The sequence below is a fragment of the Syngnathoides biaculeatus genome, chromosome 8 (assembly GCF_019802595.1).
Source record: "Syngnathoides biaculeatus isolate LvHL_M chromosome 8, ASM1980259v1, whole genome shotgun sequence".
NCBI lineage: Eukaryota > Metazoa > Chordata > Actinopteri > Syngnathiformes > Syngnathidae > Syngnathoides > Syngnathoides biaculeatus.
Window position 1 is genome coordinate 20,177,532 of NC_084647.1, and position 16,935 is coordinate 20,194,466.

General features: G+C 40.6%; 1 protein-coding gene across 7 annotated transcripts; it reads left to right on the plus strand.

The window, feature by feature from the left end:
- The first annotated feature begins 304 nt into the window (after positions 1-304).
- Positions 305-16,768, plus strand: agfg1a (ArfGAP with FG repeats 1a). Of its 7 annotated transcripts, none has more exons than XR_009796121.1 (14): positions 305-657; positions 7,208-7,301; positions 8,456-8,571; positions 9,560-9,725; positions 10,683-10,839; positions 11,471-11,590; positions 12,517-12,591; positions 13,386-13,604; positions 14,031-14,169; positions 14,258-14,322; positions 14,600-14,713; positions 14,928-15,037; positions 15,267-15,361; positions 15,961-16,768. XR_009796121.1 is itself a non-coding variant. In XM_061827814.1 (14 exons), the coding sequence occupies exons 1-14, from the start codon at positions 491-493 to the stop codon at positions 16,018-16,020; spliced, it is 1,740 nt and encodes a 579-aa protein (XP_061683798.1). In that variant the 5' UTR covers positions 307-490; the 3' UTR covers positions 16,021-16,768. The 7 variants fall into 7 exon arrangements, 6 of the variants coding, with proteins under 6 accessions (XP_061683798.1, XP_061683799.1, XP_061683800.1 ...); XM_061827814.1 differs by having other exon boundaries at positions 307-657; positions 14,928-15,080; XM_061827815.1 differs by having other exon boundaries at positions 307-657; positions 14,603-14,713; positions 14,928-15,080.
- Positions 16,769-16,935: the final 167 nt, after the last annotated feature.

A 16,935-nucleotide genomic window follows, 5' to 3' on the forward strand; every position in this document is an offset into this window, starting at 1 on the left:
GTAATAAATTGTGCGTACACAATTCAAATGTGCATTTTGAGTAATAAACCCACAGCAACGACAGTTGTGAACGAATGTGGAATCCTCTACGCGATCTTACACAGGGGGTGTGTGCGTGGGTGGGTGGGGAGATTGACATTTTTTTCATGTTTAAATGATTAAAAATAGCATGTCGATCATTAATCTATTCTAAACTATTAGAACAGCGATTTATTTAGTACAAATCTTGATGCAGTTTTGCGAGCAAATGCTGTATGAGGTAGATCACTGCACCAAAGGGGTGCGTTCCTTTTTGGGGGGAGGTGATTTTCCGACTACCCAGAGTACCTTTAACGCACCATCCAAACTCCTTGCTAGTGGAGACGCGGTCACCTCCCCTCTTATCTGTGCCTGCTACACGGGTCGGCGACCATTAAAAAAAGCCACACACCTTTTTGCATTCAAACATCAGCTCACATTGCGTTTCTTCCTCGTTGTGCGGACCTTTGTCATGGCGGCGAGTGCCAAGCGAAAGCAAGAGGAGAAACACCTGAAGATGCTGAGGGAAATGACAAGTTCGCCTGCTAACAGAAAGTGCTTTGACTGCGACCAGCGGGGCCCGACCTACGCCAACATGACGGTGGGCTCCTTCGTGTGCACCTCCTGCTCCGGCATCCTGTGAGTTACCAACAAGCCTCCCGTCCTTGGCGGCACGGACAGGGCGCACCGTCACGTTAGAATGAACTTAACCGTACCGACATATGGTTGCCACGAGCAGTTAGCATGCTAGCCGCTGGGCTAGCAACGCCTGCTCGAGCGACATGGACGTTGGCGTGAGTTCGAAACTGGCCTCTGTGACATTATGCTGTCAGGGGTGAGCTGACTGACACTCGTCCTGTTTGACTTTGGATTCCCACGCCAGCCCGTTGAACTAAGTGACAGTTTACGAAAGCTAACCTGCGAACCGAGCTAGCCAAATGGACTAAACGCACGTCACTGTATAATCGGAGACAACTTTGACCACAGCAGTCACCCCTTTTGGATGTTATGACTTTGCAGTGCGTATAGAGCAAAAGCGTGTTTTGAGATAAAGCTCGGCAGTGTGGTTGTGTAATCAAGCATGTGTGGCCTCGGATTTGGGATTAGTGAGGCGTTGCGTTTCTTGCTATTCAGCTCTCAGATAGGACTGGGATGTGTTTGTGGCCGGAGAAATTGTGGTCACGTCGAGCAGGAGTTCGACAATTTCTCATCGCCGTGTAATAATGGCTTCTATAAGGATTGTATCACTGAATATATCTATATTTGATTTGACATTTCATTGGAAAAAGCTAAACATTAAAAATGTTTAGAGTCATGAATTTAAAATTCTGAATTCCTTTGATTTCAGCCTCACAACAGTAAATGTTCTCTGATTTCTGTAGTTCTTTATGAAAACAGATTTGTTTTGTTGGGTCAAGAGAACACATTGGCAAGCACCTGCTTTTATTTTGGAAATCAAGATTTTCCCCTTACTCTTTGACAAGTTGGTGGTCCAAACCAGTACGTGCATCATAATCAGTTTAATCTGTTGAGCAAATAATCATTATCTACAGCCGTAGTATGACAAACCTGCAATTGACGTAGTCGAATATGAAGCAGGGCTGCATGATATTTTATTCACGCATCATCGTGATGTACGTGTGCCCAATAGTCACGAAGGTCTGCACGATTTTGGCCGAAATATTAATTGAGAGTATTTTGATCAATAATATAATCATGACTGGTCGTGATTATTCTTAGTTATAAAAAAAAAGATATTGGAACACTTTTTAACAAACAATATTTAACAGTTTTCAGGGCCTAAAGAATCTTTAAATCAGACTAAGTGATATCTAATAATGAAAAAATATATTTGCCCTCCCTAAAAAAATAAATCTAATCTACCAATGGATAACTGAGTAAATGAGATATTGCAACTTAATGGGAGCAAATGCATAGAACACAATAACAATAGGCTCTAAGCATCATTTTTTTCATTTGAAACCCCCCATCAAGCCCATCACATCAAGATGGACAGTTTTCCCACCATATGAAGCCTTGCATGAACTTCCCTAGCCCTTGTGGCTTGAGTTCTCCCTGTGTCCTCACTGAATGAAATCACCAGGATATAAACAGTTCCTCCTGGATTACTTCCTTCCTCCTGGCGGATAGGGTCTTCCGATAGCTAGCAGGAACTCTTTGAGAAAGCGATTGCTTGACACACCTCTGTAGTCGTGGACTTTTTAATTCACAGAGCCATTATGCTAGTTTACGCCAGACTCAAAATAAGATTAAAATACATACGAAAAGCAAAACTTTGAATTAGTGATGGAGTGTGGTGGTGGCGGCGGACCTCGCGGCGAGATCTGGCCGGCTCGGTTTCACACAGGAGTTGAGGTTGGCATTGCAAATGAGGATCAGTTCAAATTGCTTTAGCTAGATAAAAGTTTGGTTTTAAAGGTATCAAAAATATGCCACATTTAGACTTTAAATACAGTACCAGCATTTTTTCATTATTTTTTTTTTATCTGTAGGTTTTAATAATCTGCTTCATTTTCTCAAGATGTCCTGAACTAATAAGCATGATGGAAATATAAACCACATAGGCCACAGGAACTCAAAAGTTCCTGGTCTATAACGTTCAAAATTGTAATCTCTAAATGCTAATCTAAAAATGTTGAAGAAAGAGTTTCTGTTTCTGTATGGACACGGCCTTGTGTGTGTGTGTGTGTGTGTTGTGTGTGTGTGTGTGTGTGTGTGTGGTGTGTGTGTGTGTGTGTGTGTGTGTGTGTGTGTGTGTGTGTGTGTGATGTAAAATCTCTGTGTGTGTGTGTGTACGTGTGTGTGTGTGTACGTGAACAATGAATCCTTGCGGGTGAGTCAGCAGGAAAAAGAAAGATGTTAGTGTTGTTACCACAGGTTGTGGCAGGCAGGAACCTGCTGCGGTTTAGCAATAGACCTTCTCAAAAGTAGAGTTCTTTGTGTGTCTGTTTGGAGTCAGGATATCATAACAACTTCTTCCCCTACTTTCCCACCAAAAATGTAGTAGAAACTTTATAAGCATTTCTCCAGATGTTTGTGTAAGACCGCTAACATTGTTGAATTATTGTATTTTCTCAATGCATACCTTTTTTTAATTTTAATAGGCGTCTCTTCTTTTATGACATGAGTCTTTAGAGAGTTTTTCTCCAACTTTGGTGAGAAACATCCGTACATGGTAGTTGTGGCTTTTTATTTTTATTTTATGCTTTTGCACTGTTGAGCAGTCATGTTAGTGGGGTTCTTTTTGCTGGCTCCTTTATTCCTGTTTTTTTTTCCCCAAAGTATCTTAAAAATCAAAGGCTGTAATTAATGGAGAAACATCCTTGCATAATACTAACATCCAATAAATATTTTACATTAGTCACACTTCCTCACCCTCACCTATTCAATTCTTCTCCTGGGTTATAACAGTTAACACCATTTGTCAAAAGTAAAAAGTTCGATGCCAGCACTGTGTTAAATTTGTATGCACCTTAATTAGATTGTGCTTATGTGGTGTAGATTAATTGTCTGTCTCTCTTTATTACTCTAATTTCCTATCTTGTACAGAGTACATTTCTTTGGTCTTAGACCAAATGTGTTAAACAAAAAAAAGAGGATTACTGAAATAAACTATTTGAAAAAGAACATAAATTACAAGAAAATAAATGCATTAGCCTGTTGTCAGGCAACTCAAACTGTTCATCTGTCTTTCCTGTTCTCAAGCTTGCACACATCCTTCCTCTTTCACGGAACTCACTTTGATTCCATCCATCCATTTTCTTCCCGCTTATCCTCACAAGGGTCGCGGGAGTGCTGGAGCCTATCCCAGTTGGAGGTAGGGTACAGCCTGAACTGGTTGCCAGCCATTCACAGGGCACATAGAGACAAACAGTCACACTTGCAATCACACTTAGGGGCAATTTAGAGTTTCCAATGAATGTTGCATGTGTTTGGGATGTGGGAGGAAACCATAGTGCCCGGAGAAAACCCACCAGGCACGGTGCGACCATGCAAACTCCACACAGGCCGGTCCGGGATCGAACCCGGGACCTCAGAACTGTGAGGCCAACGCTTTCCAGCTGATCCACCGTGCCGCCTCATTTGACAATTATTATTAATTATTTCCCCACCCAATTTGTAGTTGAAGAACATCACTTTTAACATTTTTGTACTGCATTTCCATCTACGGGCTTGGTTACTTCCCACTTTACATTTTTTAAAGAGAACATTATTTTGTTTTTATCCCCAAGTCCCTCTAAATTGATGATACTGCATGCTAAAAAGTAACTAACATATTGTAGATTTGAAATATTTTAACTTTGATGTTAGTCATTTCATAAAAGAATATTAGGGATGGGCATACAAATTAATTGTGTGATGAATTTGATCTCTTTTTTTTTTTTTTTTTAAGCATGGCTTGTTGATTAAGAGTGGGTCGTGGAAATGACAAAATGAAGCGAGTGCAGAATTCCAATAACAGAAGACCACCCGCGTTGTGGTTGAGGTGTGGGTGGTGCCATTCGTCCCGATCATGGCCCTCTGAGTCTCACTGTCATTGGCCACGTGAGCATTGAAGTCCCCGAGAACGATAGAGTCCCTTCAAAAGACTCTACGCCTGATCCTCGCTTGTTGTACATCATTTGGGGTTTTAGATCTGTGCTTTGTCTGGTCCCTCACCTATGACAGGTTTGCCACAGGTGACCATACCAGAAGCATAAAGCCTTGGGCAACTTAGCGCTAAAGTATTGTTTGGACACACACAGCCTTCAGCTGGGGGAGAGGCCTTATAGCAGTATCTTCTTTAATACAATCAGTGTTCGATTTTAGGTTAAAAACAAAACCTGAGATCTTTGTGTTCTTTTTAAAGTTTTATTTTTGTCCCTGGTGTGAATAGGAACAGTAGCCTGGGGGGAAAAAAATTCACACAAAGCTCTCAACAGCTCTCTGAGTTGTGGTAAAAACTGTACCCCACCGCAAAGTTGCAGTTTTGTTTCTCATCATCACATACAATTGCAACGGAACATTTGAGTTGACCTTTTGAATTTTTTTTTTAAAGACAGTTTTTCTTTTGGAAAAGTTCCAACTGTTGCCAGCTTTAAAAATCTTTATGGCGCGTGCAGACACTTTTATGTGGTGTTGTAATATTAATGACAGTCATTTAAATGGAAGAAATTTATTGTCTATTCAAGCTGAGCAACAATGAATGCTGTAATAGAACAGTTATTTCAGATTGTAAATTCTTCTTTTTTATGTGGAAGGTCATTCACACAGTATCTGCATATTGTGTGAAGCCTAATTTGATTGTAAGCTCAGGAGGCAGAATAGCTAGCATTCTGTGTTGTAACCAACATGTGATGTGCAAGAGGGAAGTGGTGGAGAAATCGTTTTTTTTTTTTTTTTTTTTCTTACTTCAACCCACAAAGACGCTGGGATCATGAATACTCCAATTTGAGATTTTGTCTGACGTCTTAACATGTACCATTCAGTATCTATAGAACTCACTCTATTTCTCCTCAACGTGGTAACCAAATACACATTTGATTGATATTCTTTCGCTGTTATTTTTGCAGAAGTTGAATCGTTGCTCCGATGTGTCCTACTTATGGTTTTGATTCATTCCAACTTATTTCTGTCAATATTGTTTACATGTTGAGACTTACCACGAGGGTACCACTGCCTTCTATTTCCTCAACAATTGTGGTTATTCAATGGGTGGAGCTGGAATCCTTAATGTAAACGCATTCCTTATGAAGGTGGAGGCTTTCCCTTGAGGAATTATTCACAATGTCTATTTTTGGAGATTTGTACTTGGCAGAAACTAAACCCACTTAACCGTTATATTGTTCGTGTAAGGAAGTAAAATTAACATGAATACAAGTACTGTGCCATCTTGCAAATCTGTTTTGTCAAGCATCAAACTAAGATTGTGATGTATCAAAACGAAAGCAACCCCCTCATACCGACAGTTTTTAAATGAATAGTTTTCGTATGAGGGAAACAATTTTTTTTTTTGTGTAACAGGCTGTTTTGTCGAGGTTCCCTTGAGCAGCAGAGTGCCTCTTTGTTGTGAACCTGACAGATTTTCTCACACTTTAGCTGAGAATATGCAAATGAGCTGCATTTTCCCTGGCTGCTATGGCCTGTTGTGCAGTGGTGACCAAGTCACCATCATTTTATTGTGAAATATGTGATTTTGTAACTGGTAACAGCTCTTTGTTATAACCTATGTCATAGTGACAGTTGTGTACTGCCAGGTAGGGCAGATAGAACTGCAGCTCCTGCAGGGTTATCGTCATCTCTGGGATCAATACCCTCCTTACCTGGTTTGTGAGTTTTGGACCGCAGTCTTCTCTTGGCAGAGTTTTTGTGTTTCCATTTAATATTATTTGATTTTGAGTGATTTTTTTTTTTTTTTTTTTAATTATTATTTTTTTTTAACCTAACCCTTCTCAACAGCTTCCCTGGAAAGATCCTTGATCATCTTGGGGCTTCAGAAAAGGTGTTTGTACTGAAAGTTCAAATAAGACCCTGTACGGTTTCATTTTATTCGTTTTATTTATTTGATCCCTGATTCCAATCAACGATTATCTTGACATTGCTTTATTCTCAACCCATTGTCTAATTTAGCCCCACATATAGGTTTTGATGAAAAACAAAGGCATCAGCCTGCGATACATAGGATAATTATTTACTCTTGAAAGGCTGAAATTTTGAAGATTTGGACAATTTTAAGTTCATTTCTCTAAACGATTAATCAATTATCAAAAAACATCAGTGAGTTTGACATTCGATTAGTTGTCTATTATTCATTGCAACTCTAATATGTGTATAACAGCCATCCATCCATTATCTGACCTGGTGTTCCTCACAAGAGTCACGGGAGTGCTGGAGCCTGTCTACGGGCAGGAGAATTAAAAAATAAATGAATAACTGTTGTGCGCATCCATTTAAATAAAATTCTAATTAAAAATCCAATTTAAAATAAACACTGGTGAATACTTAACTTGTAAAACAACTCTACAACTATCATTTTTCCAATTTTGAAACCACTTTGAACTTCACTACTCATTTTTCCCCCTCCACTTGGTATTTTTTTTTCTGTTTCAAGCTGTAGATTGTCTTCCAGAAATTGTGCACAGTATTTCAATAAAATTGAGTTCTGCTATTTTTTTTTTTTCTTCCACAGACGAGGACTGAATCCTCCCAACAGAGTCAAGTCTATCTCCATGACGAATTTCACACAACAGGAAATAGAATTTCTACAGAAAAACGGGAATGAGGTAGGTTTTGGCTGTCAAAGTAAAGCAAAAAAAAAAAGGAATGGTCAGACATGCTTGAGCCATTTTGTATTCTAAGGCAGATACAATGAGGTTATCAACAAACATTGTCGAGATTGGTTAGGCGAGTCTGAATCTGTACCATCTGTCAAACACGGTTTATACCATCTTCCGTGTATGCTGTTTAAACCATCCACCCATCCTAAGTAGAACTAAAATTTACCCTAAAACCATCATAATTTTTTTTGGTCTCATATCAGGCCGCAACCCACACACACTGCAATGTGCAATGAGTAGATGAATCATGTAGTCCCAGCGAACATTCATTGAACCTGGGCTACAAGGCAGTGAATTTCAAGCTCTGAGTGCAGTGTCGGTGCTACTATTATGTGTCTACCTTATTTATTCATCATGACGATGGTGAGCCCAAATATAGCTCTTACCATTGTGGTGTTTACGTCTGTGGAAAATGGGATAAGAGGATAAGAAAATGCAGTCACATTCGTCGTGGAGTAAAATGGGGCCAGTGTTACAAACAGAGGAGGAGCTAAGTCGCGTTATCCAGTTGACACGCAACGTTCGGGTCACGTTTAACCGCATCGCCTATGACCAATTTCTTCTTCTTGTGTAATATACAGCAGTTTTGGGGGGATTTCAATGTTAATACGTTTAGCTCAGTATCTGAAGCAGGTCTTCCTTCTGTACATTTTTGCCTGTCCATCCCAAACAAGCATCAACGACGGTGTTTTATTTGTTTCACACTCACAAAACTGGCGAGCCTTTGCGAGTTTAAGTTAGTTTTGTAGTTTTAGTTAGTTGAATCGCTTCTCTTCACCCAGACTCACATTGTTGATATACTGGACACTATATCATCATTCAGCAGTCATTTCCTGGAAAAGGAACTATTAAATAGACCATTGCCACTTGGGAGATGGAGTCTATTTAAAGCTGTAGCAAAGCAGCAGACTCAAGGTTAGAGCGGTCATAAATCCTCTAGAGTTGTTTTATAAATACTACAGCCTTCAAATGGCTTTCTGTCTGTCCATAGAGACACTTGGCATAGATTGCAGATTATATAATATATATATGTATATGATTTTATTTTGTTTTAAAAGCCTTGTTAAAGCTCGATTATTTTGCTCTTGTGTATGTTTCAGGTATGTAGACAGATCTGGTTAGGCCTACATGATGGGAAATCGTCATCAGCGCCAGATTTCAGGGAACCACAGAAAGTCAAGGAGTTTCTTCAAGAAAAATATGAGAAGAAAAGATGGTAAGGCATTTCTTGAAGGTTAAATTCCTGAATGAGAAGGAACTCTTGTCAGACTTGCACCTGATTAAGTCACTTTTTTTGTCACTTTCATTGGATTCTATCGAGCTCGTGCACCTCCGTTACCGAAGTCACGTGACTGGCCACATTGCCGGTCGAACAAAGAATTGTTCAGTGCTAAGTCAGTCGGAGACGAAAAATATATCTTGTAGCATGACGCCCAGAGTCTTGTCTGATACCGTTAGATATTTAGAAGGTGAAAATAAATGAAGGTACATGGAAAAATGAGATCAACTCAGCATAGAGGACCCGGATTTAATGCCGACGTCCATGTTTTCACCGATGAGAAATTCGACTGTTAATTTGCTTCTGCTTCTCTTTGACAACTGGATATGCACATGTATCTGGTGTGTAAGTTACACGGAAGAGTTTGAAAGTGTAGAAAAGTCTGGACGCATACAAATGCTTTGTTGCTGGATCGGTTCTCAATGAGGAATAAATCCCACATAGTGACGCGTTGACTGCTCGTGAACACGGAAGCGTTCGGCCACAGGTTATCCTTTGCCGGAATCCATCGATCTTTTCAGATAGTATTCCAGAGAATGATCTCTTTGAATATCCGTCTCATCTGTTGTGACAGCCAACAGCACAAACTGGTCTCGGGTATTGTAAACATTCTCCTCCAGTTCAATGTCTCCCACAATGTCGAGCGGCTCAGTTTGACCGGCAATATGGTGCCGTGAGAATAGTGCCGTCACGTGCTTGAGCTCTATTGCCAGCCAGTGCCTCAAATACAGGACACAGCAGGTCCCAAGCACGGCAAAAATGGGTTGGTTGCATCAGAAAGGGCATCTGGCGTAAATAATGTGCCAAACAATTTTTACAGGTGATTTCGCAGAGCCCTTGAGTCCTGACTGGACAAGACGAAAGTACCGACAACATAATCATCCCCTTTAAATTGGCTAATGCTGGTTGGTTGTTTTGTGTGCAGGTATGTACCCCCTGAGCAGGCAAAGGTGGTGGCATCTGTCCACGCGTCTATCTCTGGCTCGTCAAACAGCAGCACCAGCAGCACACCTGAGGTTAGACCTCTTAAATCCCTCCTGGGGGACTCCGGTCTGACCCTACACCTCAGCAAGAACACACCACCTAATCAGGTAAGATTTAAGTGCACACAAGCCGAATTTGTTACAGTATCACAGATGTGGTTTTGGGTCAAAGAAATTATTTTTGTCATATATTTGGTAACCTTAATTTTCTACTTGATAGAGAGAATATTTGAAACCACTCAGCAATCAAAACGACTTACTTCTGCTCAACAATAATAAACATTGTTAAATACAGAGAGTCCTCGGATTAATACGGTCTCGACCTAAGACGTTTCATCTTTACAACGCCAGTCCCTCGTCCGCCATTTTGTCTGGCTAATGCTTGTCTGTGTTTGTGCGCCGGGAGTATCTCCGCATTTTTTGCCATCCTTTTTCAACATTATCACCCCAAAGAAGAAAGCTGTCTTTTAGCAATGCTTCTGCAGCCAAAAGAAAATCCATTACCATGGAAACGAAGCTCAAGGTCATAAAAAGATTGGAGAAAGGAGACACCAACACCACCAAGGCTTCAGTCGGTCAACTGTGGTGACAATTATTAAAGACACAGCTCATATTTTAGTGCATGTGAAGGGTTCTGTTCCGATGTCGGAATCAATGATCGCAAAACAAGGTTCTTTGATACTTGACGAGATGGAGAGGATTGAGGACCAGGTTCCTTCGCAGTAGCTAAGCACAGCCTCCCTTTCTTCTTCTCCATGCACCTCTCAGCAGTAATCCTAAGTACATCTTGTTTATTTCACTGTATTTGTTTTTTTTATACAAAGTATTTTATTGTCAATTCTGACTTTAATGGTGGAAGCCGACTTAAGTCGAAATTCGAGTTAAGTCGATACTGCAGGAACGGATCTCCCTGTAATGCCTTTCAATCAAATCTGAGTTTCCCATCGCTGTAATGGACCAATTATTGATACACTGTTGTTGGATTTCATCAGTTGCAGAGTTACTTAAAGGTTTATCACTTTCTGTAAGGCATCCCTGTTTAAAGTTACCTTCCGTCTCTGCCAGTCTCCAGTGATCAGCCGCGGGCAAACCCATCAGCAACATGACAAGAAGTTTGACCTCCTCAGTGACCTGGGTGGAGACATCTTTGCTGCCCCACCAAAAATGAGTGCAGGCGCCAGCTCGAGTTTTGCAAACTTTGCACATTTCAACAACCACACAAGTAAGAGATCATTGGTGTAACTGTAACTTAAATTAGTAATGTGACAACTGGATGCGATTTTTGTGGAATTTTATAAAAGATTTCCAACAAGCACTTCAAATAGCTCAAAAATCATCCCTTGTAAATAAATTCAGGAAAAAACGGTTGATTACTGAAGTACACAAACTATTCTACTGGCCACAGTGGGCTTCTCACAAATAATGTTCAATTTGCACTATTTAAAAGAGAGTTTACATGCTTGAAATTGAAGTTTTTGTTTTTTGGGGAGGAGAAAAGACACCTTTTGAAGTGGGTGTTCCTTGTCATGTTCCTACCTATATAAAATATATTTGAAACGTGTTGGAAATTCTTAGCTGGACTGCCATTTTGGAAACCATGAAACCTAGTGAGCTACTCGACTTTCATCCCTTGTCGCCATATGTAATTCTCATCTTTGAATGCTGCTCTGCATGAAAGATCACCTGACATTCCACCCCTGATCATCTGTCGCATTTATCCCATAATCCATTGTGGGGTTTTTCTTTCTCACTCTCATCCATGTTGTTTACTATGTTAAATGTCATTCTCCTCTCATTTGTCTTTGTTGGTCTGCCTGTGTGAACATCATCATGACCCCGCCCCTCTACTCCAGTGGCACAGAATACCAACACAAATGCAGACTTTGCTCATTTTGATGCATTCGGGAGCACTCCTGGGTCAATGTGTGGTTTCCCTTCAGCAACCCAAGCCCCATTTGCAGCATCAAGCACAGGTAGACCAAGTTGCCCTTGCTGGACACACAATACCTTTTGTAATTTTAGATTACGCAGTAAGTGTGTGGCGAATACTTTTGGGCTTTAATTTAAGAATGCACAAATCCTAACGACTTAGTTTGGATAGGTCTCAAGGCATGTGCTGACTATTTAAAGTAATTACAGTGAAAATAACAGTTGTTGTGTAACTCGTTAATGATTGGCACTTCTGCTTTTCTGGTCTGATGTTGGAAGGTGGCATTTGCATGCTCCCACTCACTCGTGTGGCTTTACTCTTCGCATTCCCGCTTGCACTCACATTCAAAAACATGCAAGTTTAGAATTAAATTTAGCATAGGTGTGAACGTAAGTTTGTGTGATGGTTAACCAGCCTAGTTTTGTAACCATCTTTTTGCTCAAAGTTAACATAGGGTAGCTTTCAGCTCACTTGTGACCCAAATGTGGACAAGCAATATAAATGGACGGACGGATGGAGGAAGGAGTTCTATATTATGGTGCTTTTTTTTTTCAACTGTGGTTGGTGAAAAGCTTTATAAATGGAGTGGAAATGTCATGAAAGCAACTTTGTGTAGCCCCTGTTAATTCATGCATGCACTTGATATTTAACTGATTAAACCTCATGCACAACAGCGACCTCTCGTGGAACTCTCAAACTTGTCATTTTTGCAGTGCAACTGTCCATCCTGTCAAGTTATTGATACAGTAAATCTCACCAGTAAAGATTTTTTAAATCATTCCTCTCTTACGGGCATAGATTCTCATTGCACAGTCTGCCTCGCCTTCACTGTGTGTTCTGCCAGGTTGTTTTACCAGCACCCTGTTTGCTTTCACCACACAAAAAAAAAAATCTGAGTAATTGTCACCTTACATTCCTCTTTTCATTTTCCTCCTTCCCTTTTTGATTTCGATCAATTGCTGCTTTTAGGGCTGCCAGCATTCACTGTCCTCTCATCCAGCCGCACTATATGTGAGTTTGCTCTGCCTCTCCGGGTTGCATTCAGTAAGTCTCACTCTGGGTTTGGCCTCTTTCATTACCCAGCGTGTAATGTGTTGTCAGCTTTTTCCTCTTGTCTGTACTGTTGCAAGAAAACCAACGTGAACCCACGAGAAATACCTGGAGTTCTGCAGAGGTGTGTCATTAAAATGTGACCTTATCTTAATCAAAGTCACAATGTGGACACACTCAGTCTCCACAAACTAATAGCAGACAAACGTTTGTTTTAATGGGAGTTGTTTTTTTTTTTTTTTTTGTATTGTTGTGACTTATATGAGGAGCAGATATTTTTTATGACCGATTTCTGCAGAAATACAGATAATTCCAAAGGTATCATATAGCTTTTCTCGCAATTGTATTTGTAAGTTCTAGCTTCCAGCACTGTATGTAAACTAAGGGACGTGCTACATTATCACTTGTTAAAAGCCTTTGTCTTCCTGCAATATTACAGTCACTGCACAGAAATATTGTGGAAATTGCATCAAACGGTAGCCATACGAACCAAGCTTGAAAACATCCCAAAAGCGTTCTGACCTGGTGCAGGAGCGTTGACGACGAGTTATTTCGTCCCTTTGGTTTTGTTTGTAACACTTGATTGATTTGCAGATTAGACCCAGTTGTAGTGTTACTTATCTGCGCCTCTCGTAACTTGAGCACAGACGATGTGATGTAGAATACGCTATCCAGTCGACCCTCAATCCTCACCAACTTTACTAGTCATCTTCTTGCGCTTGTGTGTTGTCACCGGGCACCAACAATCCAGTCCCCTTACGACTCTACAATCTCTCTGTTTCATGCAGGTAGTGCCTCAGGGGGACTAGCAAATGCCAGTTTTGCACATTTTGACAGCTTCCCCAAATCATGTAGTGCTGACTTTGGATCCTTCAGTTCGTCCTCCCAGAGTAACTCCACAGGAGCGGGCAGGGGGGACACTGAACAGAGTACTAGTGTCCCTGCAGATAAATACGCAGCCCTTGCTGACCTGGATAACGTGTTTAGCTCTGGCAAAACAGAGCAAGGTAAACTTCTCCTGCCTAGCCTGTTTCATCAAGCACAGTTATTTGGATGAGCGATTGTTGTTTGTATAAAACGAAAAATACAAAACTAAAATCAATTTGGTGGCGAGTCAGTCAATGTCTCTGTATCTATAACTAAGCCAAAGCTACATTCAACCACTAATGAGGGCTATCTTTTTTTTTTTTCCCTGGTTCCTTGAGTGTGGAGCCTCAAGGTCCTTTTAAAAACTTGTACATTGTTTCATTTAGAAGCCGTATTTCATTTAGAAAAGCTGACGTTCTGTGTTTGATCATTTATGGCAGGTGTTTCCAGACCTTTTTCACCCTGAGCTTCAAGATGGAAAGAACCATCTTGGATTGGTTGAAACTAATCATGCGAAACAGAGGCCGCTAAAGCCGTCTTGCTGTGTGTATGCGTTTCTTTTCCAGCGGGCGCTATTCCTGCTGGGGGGAGTTCAGTTTCTGGGGTGTCTCATAACCGACCAGCAACAGGAGGTGACCGCTATGCTGCTTTAGTCGAGCTTGATACAGTTTTTGGCCCCTCAGCCACCAGCAGCAACGCACAGAGGTGAGCCACAGTCCTCTTTTTCACAGTTAACATTCTCGCAGTTTTGAATAACCAAGTTTTATGTGTTCTTTGGTAACGTTTCATTCAGCTCAGAGACTGGAGTATCCACAACACAAGCACAAGTACTACCTGGTATGCCTCAAACTTTTGGGGGTGAGTTAACCAACAATCTTTGGAATGCATTTTGCAGTTTTTGGGCTACAGTTGCACATCAAAGCTTTTGTAAGTTAATTGTATCATAATTGAAATTTAGTTGCCTGATCTAGATAATTGACAAATACACGAATACTGTTAACTGAAATAAATTGCATTTAAAGCATTTAAATTTGCATGCTGTTGAGTCCTGACGAACCGTTTTATCTAATATTTGTTATATCGGGGTCCGCTTTTTGATTGTATCGATATATATCCTGCTTCTACCTCTCTTCAGCAGCCCAGCCAAATAATCCCTTTGTGGCTGCTGGTGTTGCACCCGCACTGACCAACCCATTCCAGGCCAACAGCAGAGCCGCAGCTGTGGCAACGGCGGCTGCAGCAGCGGCAGGTTGGTCGATGTTTTCCTTGGCCAAGAGAAATCATCGTGGCTCATGGTACCTGGATTTTAAAGTTGGAATTACTTGAACAGCAAAGATAACCACTCTATTCAGTGTAAAACGGCACGCAGTGGAAAACCAGGCGTAGATTACTAACGGCACAGTGTGTTGTCAAATTCTCAAAACAAGAAGCTCTACATGATTTCACTTCCTTCTCTGTTGCAGCCTCATTCGGCACAGCCTCCACGAGCATGCCTGCTGGATTTAGTAACGCTTCACCTTACAACCTCCCGACCAGCTTTAGTGGAACCTTCCAGCAGCCTTTTCCTGGCCAGGTGCCCTACTCACAACCTACAGCGTACCCCCAGCAACTCAATGGTGTGTGTGTGTGTGTGTGTGTGTGTGTGGTGTGTGTGTGTTGTGTGTGTGTGTGTGTATGTGTGTGTGTGTATGTGTATGTGTGTGTGTGTGTGTGTATGGATAACACATACTAATAGCTGATAACGCTAAAAAAAGAAAGTGGATACAACACCTGTAAAATATGTGCCCATACTTGTTGTGCAGGTGGAGGATTTTCGGTCTTTGGCCAGAGCAAGCCAGTGGTAACTCCTTTTGGGCAGGCAATGGCAGGACCAGTGGTCTCAAGTAACCCTTTCCTGGTCAGTCAAACAAATCAGTGTTGCATTAATTTTGTCAAAATGTAATATTTTACATACAGTTGTCATGGTACCACTTAATGTCCTAAGGCTCTCCAGCATCATCTCAATACTGGATTATTGTGCTCTACCTTTATGCGAAAGACAATGCAAATGAAATGTATTCCTACTTTAGTGTCTGTTAATATGTCTTGCTCAGGTCTCATCTCGGGCCTTTCAAAGTGCAAGTACAAATTGTTAGGATTAGGTACAGCAGTCCCTAAACAGCCCCAATAAGATTTGTTATGAAACCTGGCGTTTCCTATCAGAATCAATATATTCTGTAGTACATTCTACTGTAAAATATTTATTTAATTCATCTAATTTTGTGAAAAACAGTTCAAAACAATGTAAGTCTAGCAGAACAAAATTTTAGTATCAAAATATATCAAATATACAAGAATTACTCTTAAAAGCTTTTGTCTGACTTTGTAAAAAGTGTATGAACCCTGTAATTGACAACCAGGGACTCCCACACTGTTTCTTGCAGTTTTTGGATTGATTATCTTTATTGAGCCTCGAATCAACAGCTAATTATTGAATTGTGTGCATCTCTTTTCTAGGGTGCAGGTTCAGCAGCGCAATATCCAGCAGGGGGCGCTTCATCGAATCCCTTCCTATAGCATTCCATCATCCTATCAGCTGCTCTTCACCATCGACTGATGGCACTTGCAATTATGTCACTGTTTTGTTTCACAGGTAGCTTTAAAACACAAAGTCTGTATAGATTTGTTTTGCAGGTTGACACGAATTGACCGTTCTGAGCTGGGAAAGTCATGACACTGTATGGTGACAAAATGATGTAATGGTGAGTGCAGAGGGAGGGAGGGAGGGAGGAGGCGGACTGGGGTTTGATCCTCATCAAAATGGCTGAAAGTGAAGGTTCTCAAGCAGTCGTCAATCTTTACGCTAAAAATTCTGTGAATATTGTTTCAATCCACTCTTTGTGCATATCAGTATTTGTACACAAGTTTTGCTATAACAGAACAATTTCTTGGCAAAGCCAATGTTGGTTCTGCCATTTGCTATGTCTGTCAAGAGCCAAATAGTTTCTTTGCGCAAAAAAAAAAAAAACTTCAGTTAACCGGACAAATCATGCATGTTGTCTTGACGATAAGTGAGGAGAGAAAAAAAAAATGGCGCAACGCTGTGCCAGGCCACGCCTGCACGAAACAGGCTTGGCGCACAATGTCATGCGCATCCGTACCGGCAACCACTTGCATCGTGGACAAAGACTATTTTAAGTTAAGTTAATTTGTAAATAGAAAATATATTCTATATAAGAGTTTCAAGATTTGACCAAATCATTCATTTATATTGTTTGGAAATATTTGTGCTGTTTATAAAAATATATAAAAAGTTCATTTTTAATGTTTCTTGCAATGAGTAATTACTTTTTCATACACACAAGGCTTTTTTTTTGGGGGGGGGGTGATCACATTGTGTGCATATCAAGTTATTGTATGATAAATCATTTTTGTCTGGAGAATTATGATTACTTTTTATTTATCTGACAAATGTAATGCAGTCCAAAAAAG